The following is a 21686-nucleotide window of genomic DNA, read 5'->3' as shown; positions in this document are numbered from 1 at the left end:
ACATTCCTGTTTCTTCTATAAAATATTTTGGTGAAGAACAGATAACATTTTGTGAAAATTTAATCACATTGTCTTTTCCTTATATTGATGTTAAGGAGAATACTGTCAGTTGTTATAAAAATCTTTGATTCCCTCCCTCCATTATAAAAGATGATTAATATGTACTTGAGCAGAGATAATTAAGGTAAATGTAAGTTAACATTTATATACACATTACAAATTGTATACAGAAACCTGAGCTATGAAGCTTATGTTTTTTGAGAAAGGAAGGTTATAGACGTACACATATGCACATTTTTGATGAATGGTGAGACAAATTTTGTGAAGGCTTTTATTCTCCAGAATTATTTATCTTTCTGGTATATATATTTTTTTAATTAGAAATCTTTATTTTTAGAGTGATTTTGCGGTCACAGAAAAATGGAGAGGAAAGTGCAGAGTTCCCATTACCCCCTCCTCACACATCATAACCTTTGTATCGACATCCTCATCTGAGTGATAATGTTTGTTACAATCAAACATTGATCCATTATCACACAGAGTCCATAGTTTACATTCGCGTTTACTCTTGGTATTATACATTCGATGGCTTTTGACAAATGTATAATTATGAATATCCACCAGTGTATTATCATTCAAAATAATGTCACTCCCTTAAAAATCCCCTGTGCTCCACCTCCCTCCAACCTCCACCCCAGCTCATGGCAACCACTGTTTGCTTTACTGCCTTCATAGTTTTACTTTTTCTAGAATATCTATACTTGGAATCGTATAGTATGTGGTCTTTTACAATGGATTCTCTCACTAATATGCATTTAAAGTACCTTTGTATATCTTCATAGTTTCACGCTTTATTTCTTCTTAACGCTGACTGATATCCCATTGGATCTATGATCTATGTACGGTACATTACATTTTTTTTGTAATTTTTTTTTTTTTTTTTTTTGGAGACACATTCTTATTCTGTCACCCAGGCTGGAGTGCAGTGGCATGATCATGGCTTGCCTGCAGCCTTGACCTCTGGTGCTGAAGTGGCCCTCTCACCTCAGCCTCCTGAACAGCTGGGACTACAGGTGTTTGCCACCATGCGTGGCTGATTTTTTACTTTTCTGTAGAAATGGGGTCTTATTATGTTGCCCAGGCTGGTCTTGAACTCCTGGGCTCAAGCAGTCCTCCTGCATTGGCCTTGGAAAGTGCTGGGATTACAAGCATGAGACACCATGCCCAGCTAGAATGGATATACCACACTTTATTCATTATTCTACTGAAGGATATCTTGGTTGCTTTTAAGTTATGGCAGTTATGAATAAAGCTTCTACAACTATTGGTGTATAGGTTTTTTTTGTGGACATAAGTTTTTAAGTATTTTAAAAGATGCCAAGAGGATGATTGCTGGATCATGTCTTAAGAGTATGTTTGATTTTGTAAGAAATCACCAAACTGTCTTCCAAAGTGGCTATACCATTATACATTCTTGCCAGCAGTGATTGAGAATCCCTATTGCTCCACATCCTCTCCAGCATTTAGTGTTGCCAGTGTTTTAGATTTTGGCCATTTTAATCAGTGTGTAGTGGTATCTCGTTTTAATTACAATTCCCTAATGACATATTGAACATTTTTTCATATGTCTCATGCCATCTGTATATCTTTCTTGATGAGTTGTCTGTTCAGGCCTTTTGCCCATTTTTAAATTCATTTTTATACTGTTGGGTTTTGAAAGTTCTTTGTATATTTCATATAACAGTCTTTTATCAGGTATGTCTTTTGCAGATCTTTTCTTTTTCTTTGTGGCTTATCTTTCCATTCCCTTAATATTCTCTTTTGCAGAGCAGAATTTTTTTTTTATTATTAATGAAGTCTGGCATGTCAGTTCTTTCTTTCATGGATTGTGTCTCTGGTGTTACACCTGAAAAGTTATCACCGTATACAAGTTCATTTGGGTTTTCTCCTAGGAGTTTTATAGTTTCATGTTTTGTCTTTGCGTCTGTGATCTATTTGAGTTAATTTTTCTGAAAGATGTAAGGTCTGTGTCTAGATTCATTTTTTTGCATGTGGATGCCCAGTTGTTACACATCTCTTGAAAAGACTATATTTTCTCCTTGGAATTGCCTTTGCTCCTTTGTCAGTGATCGGTTGACAAGGGATTTTTATGTTGGTCTATTTCTGTGCTCTCTGTTCTACTGATTCATTTGTCTGTTCTTTAACCAGTACCACACTGTTTTGGTTATAGTAACTTTATATTAAGTCTTGAAATCGGGTAGTTTCAGTCCTCCAGCTTTGTTCTTCAATACTGAGTTGGCTATTCTGGTTCTTTGGTCTTTCCACATAAGCTCTAGAATCAGTTTGTCCATATCTACAGACTAACGTGCTAGGATTTTGATTGGGATTGTGTTGAATCTGTAGGTCAGCTTGGGAAGAACTAACATCTTGACAATATTTGATCTTCCAATACTTCCTATTAGACCTGAAATATCTCTCCATTTATTTAGTTCTTTGATATTTTTCATCAGAGTTTTGTAGTTTTCCTCATATCTGTGCATATTTTTAGATTTGTAGCTATATGTTACTTTTTGGGGAGTGCTAATGTAAGTGATAATGTGTTTTTAATTTCAAATTCTGCTTATTCATTGCTTATACATAGGAAAGCAATTGACTTTTGTTTAGTAACCTATCCTGCAACTGTGCTATAATCACTTTTTCTAGGAGGGGTATTTTTGGCAATTCTTTTGAATTTTCTACGTAGACAATCATGTCATCTGCAAACAAAGACAGTTATATTTCTTCTTTTCTGGTCTGTACACCTGTTTTCTTTCCTCGTCTTATTGCATTAGTTAGAACTTCCAATATGATGTTGAAAAGTAGTGCTCAGAAAGGACATCTTTGTCTTGTTCCCAGTCTTAGCCAGAAAGCTTCAAGTTTCCATTAAATATAATGTTAGCTGTAGATTTTTTGTAGATGTTCTTTATGAAATCTTGGAAGTTTTTCTCTAAGTTTTCTGAGATTTTTTAAAATCAGAAATGGGTGTTGGATTTTGTCAAATGCCTTTGGGGTTTTTTTGCCTGTATCGATGGATCATATGATTTTTCTTCTTTACCTTATTGATATGATGGATTATATTAACTGATTTTCAGATGTTGAACCAGCTATGTTTTATTATATTTTGCTATAAGAATAAAAATGCCCTTTTCTTTCATAGCTGGCAATCACTTGTAAGGAAATGATTTAATTACTATGTGTATAATGTTCTCGTGATCTCTTTCTTAATACTCATTGTCTTAGATACACACTGTAACCTTTTCACTGACGTGGAACAGCAACTGTCTCTACTCCAAATTTAACTGTTGCCTTTCTTCTTCAGTGTTTGCTTGACTGAAAGGCATTTAATCTTTTTTTTCCTTCCTCTCATTCTCAGATTCTTTTTAAATATTCTTTCTTTTGCTGAATTCAAGAATTTCTGTTTTAAAAATACCAGCAGCTAACTATCTTATTATTGTCCTTTCATATCGGGTTCTTAGTCAACTGTTTCTCTCCTTTTTGCTCAGTAAAAAAGAAAACCTGAAGGAAAATCACAAGAGGCACTTTTTAAAAAATTGTTTTTCTGATTGCTAAGTGATGTAGGTTAGTTTTAGAAAAATTGGAACATAGAGGAGGAAGGTGTTAGGAAACAGGAAAGAAAATAATTCCAAATCCCTACCGAGGCAAGTCACTGGTGAAGACTTTGGTTAATTTTCTTGCATACTTTTTTCCTTTTCACTTAGTGAAAATCAAGTCTTACATACAAATTGGTATCTTTTACAATTTAGTGTTATCATGTACTTTTCTCATCTTAAAAATTGTTTTCAATTTTTTAATATATGCATAAGATTCCAGTGCCTGAATGTGCTGATTTATTTAACAAATCCCCTAATATAACAAGTTCTTTGTAATCCTTCACGTTTTTGAACATTTTCTGCCACATTTTATTCTTCAAATAGAATCTCATAAGGGCAATTATTTTGCTAAAGGATTTGGTCATCTATGTTCCTGATGAAGATTCTAGGAAGAAATATTACTAAGTTTTTCTAGAAAAATGCCAGTTTATACTCAACCTAACAGGTATATGATAATGCCTGTTTTATTGCCCCCTGGCCAGTATTAACTTTTTAGGAGCTAAAGAACTTTTTAAATATAAAGTTGAAAAGCAAAGTAGTATAGGAAATGAACTTTCACTGTAATTCTGCACTGTTTACACAATAGGATAGTTGGGTGACTTGTCATGTGGAGGAGGAACTAGACACAAGCTGGAAATATAAAGACACTTTTCAGTCCAATATGAGGGCTGTTCAAAGGTTGGATCATCATGGGATTTAATGAATATCTTCAAACTGGAAGTATTAACCAGAGGTTTAAATGACAGTGTGTCATGGGGTATTTAGATGGAAATATGAGAATACTTTATTCAATGACTTGGACTAAATACCCAAGATCTCTTCCCATCTGAATGATTCTTTTGTCTGGTACTGTTTAGTGGTCACTAGCATTATAGAAGATTTTCTCTGTCACAATTTTTGGTTTTTATAATTTGTATGTCATTGTCATTCTTGGTTAGTTCCTTTATTTGATTCAAACTGAATCAGCAGACTGAAATCTGTAGTCATCTAAGACTCTTTACAGATTTGCTTTTCTTCATAATCACCCATATTTGCCTGTTTCTTCTTTATGATATTATTTATTTTTCTTCTTCCTCTTTCTTTCTTTTTTTTTTGTGGGGGGGGGGGGGGGGGGGGATAGAGTTTCACGCTCTTGTTGACCAGGCTGGAGTGCAGTAGCGCAATCTCAGCTCACTGCAACCTCCTGGGTTCAAGCAATTCTCCTGCCTCAGCCTCCTGAGTAGCTGGGATTACAGGCATGCACCACCACACCTGGCTAATTTTGTATTTTTAGTAGAGACAGGGTTTCTCCGTGTTGATCTGGCTGGTTTGAACTCCCAACCTCAGTTGATCCACCTGCCTCAGCCTCCCAAAGTGCTGGGATTACAGGCGTGAGCCACCTCTTCCTTTCTTATCAGCAACTCTGACCAGTCTGACTTTGCTTATATCCAGTGCCTTAATAACATACCTCTCTATTAGGCTTTTTAATATTAGCAGCTCCAGTCATGTATGGTTCAAATGGCTGAAGGCACTTTTTAAAAATTATGGAGTGCCTCCTAACATTTATGTTTTCAAGGTGCTCGTACTTTTCCCAAGTCACTTTGTCTGTATTGCTTCATTTAATTTGGATAAAGCTAACAACAATTTCATTCCATTACATAGACAGTATGCCCCTTAAGAGGAGGCTAAATGAACAAACCCTTCTACATCATTTTTTCATTTCAATAATTCTTTACCACCCCAACTCTTCTGCCTAATACCATATTACTCATTTTTATCTCTCAGATTATCTGTTACCTAGAGTGCTACTTACGTTTATGTTATCTTCAACTCCTAAAATATTCCATTTATAATTATCCTTCAAAAGTTTTAAGTTTTCTTTATCAGTAAAGAATTTGAACCATGGATATGAGACATGAAGTTCCCAGCCAAATCTTGTTGCTTTTTCATGCATTTAAAATAAAAAAAAGGAAAGAAAATAACTTACTCCCTTTTCCTCCCCTTCTCCTGTCAGGGTTAAAAAAGGAAAGTTTGTCTTAGAATAATTTTTTTTTTTTGAGACGGAGTCTTGCTCTGTCACCCAGGCTGGAGTCATTGGTGCGATCTCTGCTCTCTGCAACCTCCACCTCCTGGGTTCAAGCAATTCTTCTGCCTCAGCCTCCAGAGTAGCTGGGACTACAGGTGCGTGCCACCATGCCCAGCTATTTTTGTATTTTTAGTAGAGACAGGGTTTCACCATATTGGCCAGGCTAGTCTCAAACTCCTGATCTGGTGATCCACCCGCCTCAGCCTCCCAAAGTGCTGGGATTACAGGCGTGAGCCACTGTGCCTGGCCACAGTGATTATTTCTTGACAAAAGAACACTATACTTCTGTTATCTCATTGTTTGATGCCCCTTATCCTTGTACGTTATACCTTTAGTCCGTTTTAATGTCTTTGTGTTTCCTATCCAATTCCTGATTTCTTACTATATTTGCATTTATATCATCCCCTTATCATTAATCCAGGTCATTGTTTTACTGATTTTAAGCAGTATAATTCTGGAACTCAAAAGAAGTGCTCTAATTTTTGTAAAACGGAGCATGCTCACATGAATTCTTAATAGTGTTTAATGAAGAAGATTACTATCAGGAAGTAAATTGACTGTTTAATCCTTATCCCCATGATCCCAGCACAAACATACAGTTTATGCCCATAGTTTAGTACAGTTGTACTACTTTAGAGATAACTAATCATATGAGTTATGGGCTATTTTTGATGTATATGAAGTAGTAAACAATAATGCATATGAAAAATGGACACAGAGTTTCTAAGTTTTTAAACAGTCTAAGGAGTCATAAAATTAATTAAATTTTGTCCTTCATTCTATTAACATGTGTCACTCTGATTTTCATATGTTAAACCAACCTTGCCTCCCTGGAACTCTGTTTTATTCATCTTTATATCTTTTGACATATAATTTGGCAAATAGTTGATATTCAATATTTGTTTGACAAATGAGAGGAAAAAAGAAATAGTGTTAAACAAAATCACTACAGTTACTAAGTTTGTATTTGAAAGCAGCTGGTAATGTAAACCTGCTTATTTCAGGCAGCTTAGGAAGTGACTGTTCAATTAAACAAAATTTATAAATCAGATAAATACATAGAGCAAGTAGTATTATATATGCATAAATGGTATGAAAATCTATAAATGAAAGCTGTGTTACATATGACCAGGTTCCTAGTAAAATAATTCTGTGCAACCACTGTTTAACATATGCCAATTGGAAGTTCAGGCTAACAATCACTGGACACAGAAAGTGTCTTAAGATGGGAAGTCAAACATGCTTTACTTTTGTAAAGGAGAAGGAAGTTAATACAATCAGGATACACAGCAGAGAGATCAGCTGTCTTGTCTGATTGCAGATGGTGGTTTAAGCTTCCAGGACCCCCCAAAAGAGCCTTGTCAGTAACCATAGAGTTTCAAATAACATGTCTAAGCATCATACCTGAAGGTTTATCTGTCTTCCTCAGGCCTAGCCTTACGTAGGTGGGACTATAGCAAAGCAGAATACAGCCTTACCTTGATAAATGCAGGCAGTAAGGTGCATTCCAACCAGATATACCTTATTAATCTTATGTCAGTGCATTACACCTGAAGGTTTGTCTGCCTTCCTCAAGCTCAGCCTTACATAGATGGGGCTGTGGCAGAACAGGGTACAGTCCTACTTTGATACACACAGGAAATAAGTTGCATTCTGACCAGATATACCTTATTAATCTCATGTCAGAACATCACATTTGAAGGTTCATCTGTCTTCCTCAGTCCCAGCCTTATATAAATGGGCTATAGCAAACCAGGATATAGCCTTACTTTGATACCTATAGGACGTAAATTGCATTCAGAACAGATATACCTTATTAATCTCAGAATTTTCCAGTGGGTAATGGGACTGCTAGAGGACAGCACAGCTACACTACAGAGGCATGAACAAATTTATCATTCATTGTGTTCATCTACTCAAGCCAACATTGCATGTGTGAAGTGCATTTCTGAATTTAGTGATGTGAAACTACATTAAGATTTAGCTATCCAGATGCATCTGAGAGCAATAGTAATAGGCCTTTAAACCAGCTACAGATTATCTAATTCTAGAAAATTCCTATGATGGAAATTTCATAAGAATCTTTTTTTTAAGTACTACATGAGGTAAATGAACCTTCGATCACTGTCATTCATAGTTATGGAATAGATGTTTACGTTTTACAGCTTAATTTTATATTTAAAATATTTTTATGTTTCAGTTAGTAGTCATTGCCAAAAAATGTAAAAGAAGCAGTTATTTGGTATATGAATATCAGAAATGCTTAAATCTTACTAGGAGACTGAGATTTAGTTCATGTAATTTGCAGGACATGATTTAGTTATGGTCCCAAAGAAAGCCTGTTTAGGAAGTTTGTGTGCCTTACTGGCCAAAATACAGGTAGAAGCAGAGCCAACAACTTGCTCATCTTTATTCTTCACCTCCAAAATTAACTGCAATTGATGGCATGGTATGAGTTCTCTGATTATTGGGGCTAGGTTTTATTTATCTTTGTATCTTCCATACTTAGCATGGTATCTAACACAATATATAGTAGATGCTTAATCAGTGTTTGTTATTTGTACCTTTTATTTGTCATCTAAGATCAGCGTGTTTGCATTCTTGCATAATTGTCAGAGAAAGACATAAAAGTAAAATAGGACAGGATTAAAACAAATAACTCTGTTTTTAATCTTTTCCCTAACCTATCAATTTTACTTTTTTTATAGTTGTGATATTCAGGGAATTCAAACATAGCTTTTTACTGTATTTTTGAAAATTCACACTTAGGTAAAGCTTTTGTTCCTTTTGTTCATTTTTTAAATTGCTGCTATACTGCTTTTATTTGACTTGGCTACTGAGATTCTTATTATATTTGATACAGAGTTCTGAAATAAACCGGGAAACCTCTCAGATTCTTCTATAATTAAGTGTAGTCTAAAATAACTTTATATGTTTAAATAAGTAGAATAGATCACATAAATGTAAAAGAAACCATCTCATGAAGATTCAGAGTAGAATTATAGATTTTACTTGTGTTTAAAATAATAAAGAATGTGATTTAGGTCGTAGATGTTCATATAGATGTAGTGATTTCTTCATCACAGAGAAAGTGTTTATTTCATCCACCTTCATATTCTGAAATGGGAAAAAAATATTGGGGATAAATGTAATTTTTAACTTTCTAGAATATTTTATGTTCAGGATGGCTGACTTTGTGATTTGTCCAAATTAGGCAAAAAGGGCAGCTAGCTGCAGAAAGAGCTAAACAAGTAGAAGAGTTCCTGCAGCGAAAACGAGAAGCTATGCAGAATAAAGCTCGAGCCGAAGGACATATGGTATGATTTTTGTTTGTTTGTTTGTTTGTTTCTGAGATTTTGAATGTGTTAGTATCCCAAGTGAAGATCTGAAATAAGGTAAGTGTAAGTAAAAAGAGTGATAATCTAACAATCTGGGCATAATAAGAGGCAGTAAAGACACTCAGAAGTCATTTGCAGAGTATAAAATTGTGATATCGTAACTCATTTACCTTCTCTTCTACTATCTTTTATACCAGGGTGGAATTCTGTTGTTGCTTTGGTTAATTGGGAGTAATTTCATCCCCATATCCTTGTTTTAAAAGAGTAAAAGTGGGTATAGCAACCCAGATATTCTTATGAAAGAAATAAATTCTTAGATTGCTGTGTGTTTTTTTTCCCTCAATATTCTTTTGGTTTTGCATACTTTTAAGACTTTTAGAAGAAAAATGGGAAATAAGTATTTGGGTAAGTATATATGTAAACTATGCATTTTCTCAAAAGCAAATTAGAAATAGAATTAAAGTCTCCAGTTATGTCAATTAACTACATTAAGTCATGTATCCAAGAAAATATTAAGTTTTTAGATAATCATTTCAGTCATTGAAACTCTTTTTTTCCTTTCGTGTTTCACAGGATTTGAGATAGCTAAAATTCTTTATAGTTTTGACTTGGAGAGGGTGCACAAATGCCTTTTAACATTTTGTTTGCAGAGCAACTGATGATTATTTCTGTCAGCTCAGCACCCCACGAAGCATCACACTCATATAGGAAATAGGTTAATTAGATGGTAATATATTTTAATTAGACATATTACATATCTGTTGTAAGTTCGTAAGTGGTATTTTTGTGAGCTAATGTAGTTCAATATAGTATATTTTTTCTTTGAAACAGTGTCATAGATACATAGTTAAATTCTTTAATGGTTACCCCTATTGTTGCCCTTATATTGTTAACACAGATACTTCAGTTCGTTTTTCTCCGTCAGAATTAATCTGTATTTGTATCTTTCCCCTATATAGTAGATAAGAACTAACTATCAGTCTTTTCCTTTGCCCATATCACCTATGTAGCAGCTGGAATTTTGGTTACAAATTTTTACTTAAAATATTCTTAGAAGAGTAGACTTACCAAAATTTACCAATTTCTTTTCTCAACATTATTCTTTATGTCTTACTATTCCTCCCCCTGAGTTTAGTTTTTTTCATGCTGGAGAATTCTTCTGGTAATTCTTTTGGAGATAAACTTTCCAAGATTTGTTGGAAATGTTCTTACTTTGTCCTCATACTTAGTGTAGTGGTGGTCTTCTGGTGAATTTGGTTAGCATTTGTATGTCTGAAAAAGTATTTTGCTTTTGTTTTTTGACACATATTTTGGCTAAATATTGTATTATGCTCTGACACTTTTTACCTCTGGCTTGCCCTACTTCTGACAAGAACTCTGCATTCATTCTTATCTTTTTCCTCTGTATGTAATGTATCTGTTTTTTCTACTTTAAATTTTTTTATTATTATTACTGTAATCAATTTGATTATGATGTGGTTTGTGTAAGGTCTTTTTTTTTTTTTTTTTTTTTTGAGGCAGAGTCTCACTGTATCACCCACGCTGGAGTGCAATGGCATGATTTTGGCTCAGTGCAGCCTCCACCTCCCTAGCTCAAGCAATTTTCATGCCTCGATGCCTCAGCCTCTCGAGTAGCTGGGATTACAGGTGTGTACCACCACGCCCATCTAATTTTTGTGTTTATTTGTAAAGACAGGGTTTCACTATGTTGGCCAGGCTGGTCTTGAACTCCAGACCTCAGGTGATCCATCTGCTTGGCTTCCAAAAGTGCTGTGATTACAGACATGAGCTACTGCACCCTGCCTTGTATAGTTTTCTTCATGTTTATTTTGTATAGGGGTTCATTGAGCTTCTCAGATCTGTGGGTTTATAATTTTCATCAAATCTGGAAAATTTTCATCTATTATTTTATTTTATTTTTTGGCAGAGTTTCACTCTTGTTGCCCAGGGTGGATTGCAATGGCGTAGTTTCGGCTCACTGCAACCTCCGCCTCCTGGGTTCAAGCAATTCTCCTGCCTCAGCCTCCTGAGTAGCTGGGATTACAGGTGTCCGTCACCACGCTGGGCTAATATTTTGTATTTTTAATAGAGATGGGGTTTCACCGTGTTGGCCAGGGTGGTCCGGAACTCCTGACCTCAAGTGATCACCCGCCTTGGCCTCTTGAAGTGCTGAGATTACAGGTGTGAGCCACCATGCCCGGCCCATTATTTCTTCAAAAAAAATTTTTCTGTTTACCTCTCTCTCTCTTCTAGGACTCTGGTACATATATATTAGGCCACTTTGTATACTATCAACAATTTATTTTGTTCAGTCTAGTTTTTTTCTCTGTGTGTTTCATTTTGCATTGTGCTATTGCTGTGTCTTCAACTGCATTAATCTTTTCTTCTGCTGTGTCTAATCTGTTAATTCTGAACAGACATTATATGTTTTCCATCTCAGAGATTGTTTTCTGTTTGTTTGTTTTTTGAGACAGAGTTTTCGCTCTTGTTGCCCAGGCTGAAGTACAGAGACGTGATCTTGGCTCACTGCACCCTCTGTTTCCTGGGTTCCCATTCTTTACTGCCTCAGCCTCCTGAGTAGCTGGGATTACACGCAGGTGCCACCACACCTGGCTAATTTTTTTGTATTTTTTAGTAGAGATGGGGTTTCACCATGTTGGCCAGGCTGGTCTCAAATTTCTGACCTTAGATAATCTGTCTGCTTTGGCCTCCCAAAGTGCTAGGATTACAGACATGAACCACTGTGTCCCACCAGAGATTGTATTTCTTATGTCAAAGTTGGTTTGTATTGTTTTTATACCTTCTGTGTCCCTCTCCATAATACTTATGCTGTTCTTCATTTTCTTGAACATATAGAATATAATTATAATAGCTGTTTTCATGTCCTTATCTATTAATTCTACCATCGTTGTCATTTCTGAGCCTCTGTTGATTGATTTTTCCCTCCTTAGGGTCATCTTTTCTTCTTTACATGTTTGGTAATTTGTAGTTGGATACCAGGCATTGTGTATTTTATGTTGCAGTTTTTTGTATTCTTTAAATATTTGTGGACTTTTTTCTGGGATTGCAGTTATGTTACTTGGAAATAGTTTGAGTCTTTAAAGGTTTGTTTATAAGCTTTGCTGGGTCGATACAGAACAATCTTTAGTCAAGTGCTAATTTGGCCTCACTGCTATAGCAGTATTCTTTTAAATACTCAGTGCTTTATTGGTTTGGAGGTCTTTTCAGTTTGGCCCTTGGAAGCATGAGACATTTGCAACCCTGACTGAACCTCAGGTATTATTGACAATATGCTGTTTGTCATTCAGCAGGAAGCTCTAGGGTTCCTCTTTAGATCTTAAGCACACTTCCCTGTACAGCTCTTTCTTCTTTGCAATTATGTCCTGCAAATTCTAGTGTTCTTCAATTTTCCAAGGTCTGAATACTGTTTCCTCAGTTCTAGAGACTGCCAAGCTCTGTTTGGTTATCTTGTCTCTGTGCTGCAGCCAGGAAAGCCTTGCCAGTCAGTAAGGTGGGAAGCTGTTGGGTTTACCACCTTTGTTTCCCTCCTCTCCAGGCTCACTGTCCTGTGCTCTGTTGTCCAGTGTTTGAAAACCATTTCATATGTTTTGTTCAAACTTGTAGTTGTTTAAGATGAAAGGGTAGATCTGTTACTTCATCATGGCTACAAATGAGCCTTGAATGATAATTTGGCTGAATAAAGAAATAGAAGTTTGAGGTTTATTTTCCATAGCACTTTGAAGATTCTGCTTTCTTATCATCTTACTTGTTGCTAATGAGACATGTGATGTTCTGGATCTTGTTCTTTTATCAAGAATTCTCTTTCCTTTCTCATAACTCTTAGGACTATTTTTCTATCCTTGACATTCTGAATTTCACTTGAACATTTCTTTTTTCTTTTTTTCTTCTTGGCTTAAGTTCCCACTGAATGCTGTCAATGTGAGTACTTATCTTCAGTTATAGGTACATTTGCAATTATAAGTTCTTCAAATATTGCTTCTACATTTTCTCCTCAAGAGAGCTCTTACTAGACTGATATATTGGAACCTCTGTATGTAATGTTCTTTAAATAAATCTTTTTATCCCTTTTTACTGTGTTTTGGAAGGATTCCTAGGCTTGATATTCCAGCTCACTGGAATATACTCTTTAGTTTTGTCTAGTCTGCCATTCAGTTCATTTAATGAGTCTCTTTTTATTTCACAAATTTTTGTTTTCATTTCCATGAATTCCACTTAGTTTTCCCATAAAACTCTTCGCTTATGTTTTCATTTCCCTGGTAATATTGTAATTGTTGTACATTCTTGTTCTTTGTGTGCTGTTGACTGTGTTACTTTGGTTTCTTCCATTTTAAAGTTTGTTAGGTATTTCATAGTCTTGGTATTCCTCAAATGTTCAGCACCCTTGCTAGTGTGTTCGTGTTTGGGAGTGTGAATTTTACTGTTCATTGTCTTTGTTTGGGTGACTCCCTGGGAAGATAGCAGTGTGCTAGTGCCATGATGTGTTCTCTGCAGTTTTCAGTGAAAGTAAAGGATGGGTGGGACATACTGATATTCTCTCAGTTCAAGTGCCTTGGCAGCTTATTTTCAGGGCTTCAGAGACTCTCATTCTTCCTAGGTATCACCCAGAGCATTGGCCTGTCCTTTCATTCTAAGCTCTCTCTTTCCGCTCTGTTTTAAAGTAACTGGCACTACTTGCTGGTTGTGGAGATGGATAGTGTACTGGAGGTAACCCTTTTTCTACACTGTTGTCTGCTATTAGACCTTCTCATGCTCTTCACTTCCAATATGTCTTAAAGCATGCTTTGTGTTACACCTTCTGTGTTAGCACTCTTTCTGACATGTTTTTGCTTGCGTAAATTCACACTTTAAGCTGATTTTGTCTACTTCTCTGGTCTCTTAGATTTCCTTTTAGTCTTAGGACTACCAGGAGTTTTGTTTTTGAATGCTGCTATGTATTACTTAAAATAATGTTTTTATACTAAGATTTGACAGGAATGAAAGCAGTAGTGTTCACTTTGACCTCTTGTAATCAATATTTTCCATTTTATTGTTATGCTCTCATTTTTTAAAAACATGCTTTATATAGCAGAAGTTCATTTTTAGAATGACTGTTGTATGGTTTTCTGAGATTCATTCTACTATATCGAATTCTTTCATTCCTTAGATGACATAAAACTTTGCCTTAGAAAGATGTGGCTAAAAATAAAGAATTAGTATTTTCTAGTGTACTTGGGTGTGTACATCATATATTACTTATTTTATTGATTCACTAAATTAGTAAGGCAGTTTATTAAATACTGGGACTAGTAAGTATATAAAACTTATTCAGAAATAGCATGTTTCTACAGTAATTTATAATCTACTGTTGGACAAGCATATCTACGCTCGTCATGAGGCAGAGATTAGAAGTGAGTGCTGCAGTTAACTCTGGGCAGGATAAGAAGCCTCACAGATTTTAAGTTCTAAATTGGAACTTTTTTGTGATAAGGCAGAGGTGCTATTTTTAATTTGCCTCTCTGTGTTAGTTTTCTATTCTGTGTAACAAGTTACCATAAACTTAGTGGGTTAAAGTAACACAAATTTATTATTCAGAATTTCTGTGGGTTAAGAGTCTGGCAGGTACTAGCTGGGTATTCTGCTCATGGTCTCATAAGGCTGAAATTAAGGTGTCGGCCAGCTGTATTACCATCTAGAGGCTCAGTTAGAGCAAGACCTTCTTCCCTGTCTCCCTCAGGGTACTGGCAGAATCTACTTCCTTGTTGCTGTGGAGCTGAGGTCTCCATTGTCTAGCTAGATTTTGGCCTGGAACCACTCTTAACTCTGAGAGACCACTCTTAGTCCCTTGCCAGACGGCCTCCTCAGCAGTAGACAACCTACTGTGCTTCACATCCCCCTCGGGCTTCAAACTCAAAGAGCCAGAGAAAACTATGATTTTAAAAGACTCGGGTGATTAGTTCAGACCCACCAGATAATCTCTTTATGTTAACGTCAGTCATTGCATTTAACACAAAATCTACCATGTTCACAGTCCTGGGGATTATGCAGGGTTGACCCAAGAGAATGCAGAGAGATAACAAAAATCCTTGGAAGTTTCCTTAGAATTCTGCCTGCTACACTCCCTTTACTTATAATTTTAGAGCCTACATCTAGGGACAGTCGATTAGACTAAGTAGAGGAGCTACTCTTTTTTTAAAAAAAAAAATACTCTTTCTTTCCTTTTTTTTTCTTTTTTCTTCTTCTCCTTTTCTTTCATTCTTTCTTTTGACAGGGACTCACTCTGACTGGAGTGCAGTGGCACGATCTCAGTTGATTCTTCCACCTCAGCCTTACAAGCAGCTGGGACTACAGGCGTGCGCCACCATGGCTCACTAATTTTTTTTGTTTTTAAGTAAAGATGGGGTTTCACCATGTTGCCCAGGCTGGTTTCAAACTCCTGGACTCAAGCAGTCCACCCTCCTTGGCCTCCATAAGTGCTGGGATGAGCCACCCAGGTGTGAGCCACCATGCCCAGCAAATAGACTTTATTTTTTATAGCAGTTTTAGGGTTGCAGCAAAATTGAGTGGAAAAGTACAAGGATTTTCTGTATACCTCATGCCCTCACACATACGTAGCCTCCCTAGTTATCACCACCCCTACCAGAGCAATACATTTGTTACAATTGATGAACCTACATTGACACATCATTATCACTCAAAGTCCATAGTTTACATTAGGGTCCACTCTTGGTGCTAACATTCTATGGATTTAAACAAATATAGAATGGTATTTATCCACCATTATAATGTCATACATTATTTCTCTGCCCTAAGAGGAGCTACTTTTATGTGCTGTGTTTAGCAACGTGCTTCATATTAGAACACAGGAACCCAGGTTACCATATGAGAGCCTTTTTGTATAATTGGCTTTATTGAGATATAATTTAAATGCAGTAAAATTCTAAGTATATCTAAGTATATCTAAGTATATCTCAATGAGTATTGACAAATGCATATAGTTGTGTAGCCACCAGTATCATCATATGTAAACTGTTCCATCGCCACCCCTAAAACATTCCTCATGCCCCTTTGAAGTCAGTCACCTTCTTACCACCATCAGCCATAGGCAACCACTGATCTGCTTCCTGTTACTATAGTTTGTTCTCTGTAGAATTTAATATAAAATTATGAATCATACAGTATATAGTTTTCTTGTGATGAGTGTGTCACTAGTTAGTTGTTTTTTATTCTGAAGTCATATTCCTTTGTTTGGATGTACCACATTTTGTTCAATTTCTCTATTAATGAACATTTGTGTTGTTTCCAGAATAGGTGCTTTTAAAGCTCATCGGAGTTATGTGATTGTTAAATTCACTTATTTATATACATATTTATATAATTGTCCAGCCTGTCTTTGCTATGGTGCCCTGTTTTCTGAGTTAGCATATCCCTCCTCACTGTGTGTAACTGAGCTAGTGACTGTTATTACATTTAGGCTTCTGAACACTGCTGGAGAAAATTAAAGCTGTGATGATTAATAATGCCTGTTTCTCTTGTTTCAGCCATTTCCTTCTCTTCTGTGCCATACCATCTCTTTACTTTTGGGCCTTATTCCATCACTTCTCTACTTAAGAAAGTTCCCCTCAACTTTCCTTCTTTACTGGTACTCTCCTATAGCATATACATACACACACACAGACACACACACACAGACACACACACACACACACACACACACACACTCAAATTTCTCACATCATTAACTCTGCATACTTCTGTAGTTACCATCCTATCTCCTTCCTCCTCTTCATAGCCAGACTTTTCAAATGAAGAAGCATCTGCTGTCTCTCATTTCTTATCTACTATTCAGTTTTCAATTTATTGTTAATAGTTTATCATCATATGAAAGAAGTGTACTTGAATGGAATGTGTATTCTGCTGTTGTTGGGTGAAATGTTAGTTTCATTAGATCCAGTTTCGGGATGTTTCATTCTTCTTGATCCATACTGATTGCCTGCCTACATTCTATTTGGTACTAAGAAAGTCTTCAAATATAATTGTGGATTTGTCTTTTTCTCCTTTTAGTTCTGTCAGTTTTTTCTTTGTTTTCTTTTGCAGTGTAGCAAGTTATCACAGTTTAGCAGTTTATCTCACGGTTTCTGTGGATTGGGACTCTGGGCACAGCTTAGCCAAGTCCTTTACTTAGGGCCTCACAAGGCTGTACTATGGTGAGCCAGTGTGTGTTCTTATCTAGAAGCTCAGTTGAGGAAAAATGTATTTCCAAGCTCTTTCATGTTAGTGAAAGAATGTATTTCCTCCTGGCTTAATCGACGAGGGCCCCAGCTGCTTACTGGCTGTTGACTTGAGGTCTCTTTTAGTTCCTAGGGGCCACCTGCATTTGTAGAGATGTTTCTTGACACATGGACCTCTTCCACATGTCTGCTTACTTTATCAAGCAAAGGCAATTTGTGGAGGGTGTATGCTAGCAAGGGCAGAATGGCACATAATGTAACAATTATAGGAGTGACATCCATTACCTTTGTCATAGTCTGTTGGTTCGAAGCAAATCACGGGTCCTTCCCACACACTCAGGAGGGGATTATACAAGGTTATAAACATTAGGAGCTGGGTACCATGGAGGGCATCTTAGAGTCAGTAAGCCATATCCTTGATGTTTTTTTGTTTTGAAGGTAATTTTTTTTTCCCATTTATTTATTTTATTGCATTTTAGGTTTTGGGGTACATGTGAAGAACATGCAAAATTGTTGCATAGGAACACACATGGCAGTGTGATTTGCTGCCTTCCTCCCCATCACCTGTATCTGCCATTTCTCCCCATGCTATCTCTCCCCTTCTCCCCACCCCTCACTGTCCCTCCGCTGTTTCCCCCCAACTGACCCCAGTGTGTAGTGCTCTCCTCCCTGTGTCCATGTGTTCTCATTGTTCAACACCCGCCTATGAGTGAGAACATGCGGTGTTTGATCTTCTGCTCTTCTGTCAGTTTGCTGAGAATGACGGTTTCCAGGTTCATCCATGTCCCTATAAAGGACACAAACTCATCATTTTTGATGGCTGCATAATATTCCATGGCATATATGTGCCACATTTTCCCTGTCCAATCTATCATCGATGGGCATTTGGGTTGGTTCCAGGTCTTTGCTATTGTAAACAGTGCTGCAATGAACATTCGTGTGCACGTGTCCTTATAGTAGAACGATTTATAATCCTTTGGATATATACCCAGTAATGGGATTGCTGGGTCAAATGGAATTTCTATTTCTAGATCCTTGAGGAGTCACCACACTGTCTTCCACAATAGTTGAACTAATTTACACTCCCACCAACAGGGTAAAAGTGTTCCCATTTCTCCACATCCTCTCCAGCATCTGTTGTCTCCAGATTTTTTAATGATCACCATTCTAACTGGCGTGAGATGGTATCTCAATGTAGTTTTGATTTGCATTTCTCTGATGACCAGTGATGATGAGCATTTTTTCATATGTTTGTTGGCCTCATGTATGTCTTCCTTTGTAAAGTGTCTGTTCATATCCTTTGCCCACTTTTGAATGGGCTTGTTAGTTTTTTTCTTGTAAATCTGTTTTAGTTCTTTGTAAATTCTGGATATCAGCCCTTTGTCAGACGGGTAAACTGCAAAAATTTTTTCCCAATCTGTTGGTTGCCGATTCACTCTAAGGATTGTTTCTTTTGCTGTGCAGAAGCTGTGGAGTTTGATTAGGTCCCATTTGTCTATTTTGGCTTTTGTTGTCAATGCTTTTGGTGTTTTGGTCATGAAGTCCTTGCCTATGCCTATGTCCTGAATGGTTTTGCCTAGATTTTCTTCTAGATTTGTTTATGGTGTTAGGTCTTATGTTTAAGTCTTTAATCCATCTGGAGCTAATTTTAGTGTAAGGTGTCAGGAAGGTGTCCAGTTTCTGCTTTCTGCACGTGGCTAGCCAGTTTTCTCAACACCATTTATTAAACAGGAAATCCTTTCCCCATTGCTTGTTTTTGTCTGGTTTGTCAAAGATCAGATGGTTGTAGATATGTTGTGTTGCCTCCGAGGCCTCTGTTCTGTTCCATTGGTCTATATCTCTGTTTTGGTACCAGTACCATGCTGTTTTGATTACTGTAGCCTTGTAGTATAGTTTGAAGTCCGGTAGTGTGATGCCTCCTGCTTTGTTCTTTTTGCTTAGAATTGACTTGGCTATGCAGACTCTCTTTTGGTTCCATATGAAGTTTAAGGTGGTTTTTTCCAGTTCTGCGAAGAAGGTCATTGGTAGCTCGATGGGGATAGCATTGAATCTGTAAATTACTTTGGGCAGTATGGCCATTTTCATGATACTGATTCTTCCTAACCATGAACATGGAATGTTTCTCCATCTCTTTGTGTCCTTTCTTATTTCGTTGAGCAGTGGCTTGTAGTTCTCCTTGAAGAGGTCCTTTATGTTCCTCGTTAGTTGTATTCCTAGATATTTTATTCTCTTTTTGGCAATTGTGAATGGCAATTCATTCTTGATTTGGCTCTCTTTAAGGCTGTTATTGGTTTATAGGAATGCATGTGATTTTTGCACATTGATTTTGTATCCTGAGACTTTGCTGAACTTGCTTATCAGTTTCAGGAGATTTTGAGCAGAGACGATGTGGTCTTCTAGATATACAATCATGTCTTCTGCAAATAGAGACAATTTGACTTCCTCCTTTTTCCTATTTGAATACCCTTTATTTCTTTTTCTTGACTGATTGCTCTGGTTAGAACTCCCAGTACTATATTGAATAGGAGTGGTGAGAGAGGGCATCCTTGTCTAGTGCCAGATTTCAAAGGGAATGCTTCCAGTTTTTGCCCATTCAGTATGATATTGGCTGTTGGTTTGTTGTAAATAGCTTTTATTATTTTGAGATACATTCTGTCAATACCTAGCTTATTGAGGGTTTTTAGCATAAAGGGCTGTTGAATTTTTCAAAGGCTTGAAGAAAATTTTTTATAGTAATATAGCCATTCCAGCTTCTTCTTTTTTTTTCCATTTATTTTATTGCATTTTAGGTTTTGGGGTACATGTGAAGAACATGCAAAATTGTTGCCTAGGTACACACGTGGCAGTGTGATTTGCCGCCTTCCTCCCCATCACCTACATCTGGCATTTCTCCCCTTGCTATCTCTCCCCAGCTCCCCACCCCCCACCGTCCCTCCCCTATTTCCCCCCAACTGACCCCAGTGTGTAGTGCTCCCCTCCCTGTGTCCATGTGTTCTCATTGTTCAACACCCGCCTATGAGTGAGAACATGCGGTGTTTGATCTTCTGCTCTTCTGTCAGTTTGCTGAGAATGACGGTTTCCAGGTTCATCCATGTCCCTACAAAGGAGCCAAACTCATCATTTTTGATGGCTGCATAATATTCCATGGCATATATGTGCCACATTTTCCCTGTCCAGTCTATCGTCGATGGGCATTTGAGTTGGTTCCAGGTCTTTGCTATTGTAAACACTGCTGCAATGAACATTCGTGTGCACGTGTCCTTATAGTAGAACGATTTGTAATCCTTTGGATATATACCCAGTAATGGGATTGCTGGGTCAAATGGAATTTCTATTTCTAGGTCCTTGAGGAATCGCCACACTGTCTTCCACAATGGTTGAACTAATTTGCACTCCCACCAACAGTGTAAAAGTGTTCCTATTTCTCCACATCCTCTCCAGCATCCATTGTCTCCAGATTTTTTAATGATCGCCATTCTAACTGGCATGAGATGGTATCTCAATGTGGTTTTGATTTGCATTTCTCTGATGACCAGTGATGATGAGCATTTTTTCATATGTTTGTTGGCCTCATGTATTCCTTCTTTTGTAAAGCATCTGTTCATATCCTTTGCCCACTTTTGAATGGGCTTGTTTGTTTTTTTCTTGTTAATCTGTTTTAGTTCTTTGTAAATTCTGGATATCAGCCCTTTGTCAGATGGGTAAACTGCAAAAATTTTTTCCCATTCTGTTGGTTGCTGATTCGCTCTAATGACTGTTTCTTTTGCTGAACAGAACATTCCAGCCTCTTTTGTTTAGTGTTAGTGTGGTGTATCTTGTTCCCTTTTACTTTCATTCTACCTAAATGATTGTTTGAGGTGAGTTTTTTTACAGTGAATTTATAGTTTTATGTGTTTTTATAAAATCTAGTGTAACAATTCCTGTCTTTTCATTGGTGTGAAATTACATTACATTATTTTACTTAAAGACATTTAATGTAATTATTGATATGTTTGGATTTAAGTCTTATATTGTATTATTTGTTTTGTGTTTATATTCTGTGATTTCTTTTCTTTCCAGTTTCCTGTTGCCTTTAGATTATTTGAACACTTCTTAGTATCCCATTTTGATTAATCTATTGTGATTTTGGCTATATATATCTTTTGTATAACTCCTTTGTGTTTACTCTAGGAGTTAAAGATACTTTTTACAGTCTGTTTATAAACAATATTATACTACTTCAGTTGGAACATAGAAATCTTTCCAACATAGAAGTCTCTTTACCCCCACCCCTTTATGCTATAGTTGTCTTATATGACATTAGCATACATTAAAATAACACCAGGAAATGTTATACCTTTTCTTTTAACTGTCAAACATGCTTAATAACTCTAAGAGAAAAGGAATACTTTGTTGTATTTATACA

General features: G+C 36.6%; 1 protein-coding gene across 8 annotated transcripts in view; it reads left to right on the top strand.

The window, feature by feature from the left end:
* NEK1 (NIMA related kinase 1) overlaps positions 1–21686 on the top strand; it is a 202056-nt gene that overhangs the window by 62520 nt on the left and 117850 nt on the right. For 7 of the 8 annotated variants that reach the window (XM_032298641.1, XM_032298646.1, XM_032298643.1 and 4 more), the window contains one exon: positions 8930–9032. In XM_032298641.1, coding sequence (XP_032154532.1) covers positions 8930–9032 — 103 coding nt within the window. Of the gene's footprint in view, positions 1–8929; positions 9033–21686 lie in introns of those variants that run through there. The other variant, XR_004275287.1, reaches the window with a different exon arrangement.

The sequence above is a fragment of the Sapajus apella genome, unplaced genomic scaffold (genome assembly GCF_009761245.1).
Source record: "Sapajus apella isolate SASKATOON/1434 unplaced genomic scaffold, GSC_monkey_1.0 scaffold39, whole genome shotgun sequence".
Taxonomy (NCBI): Eukaryota; Metazoa; Chordata; class Mammalia; order Primates; family Cebidae; genus Sapajus; species Sapajus apella.
Note: the sequence above shows the minus strand (reverse complement) of the source record. Positions and strands in the feature narration are given on the sequence as shown.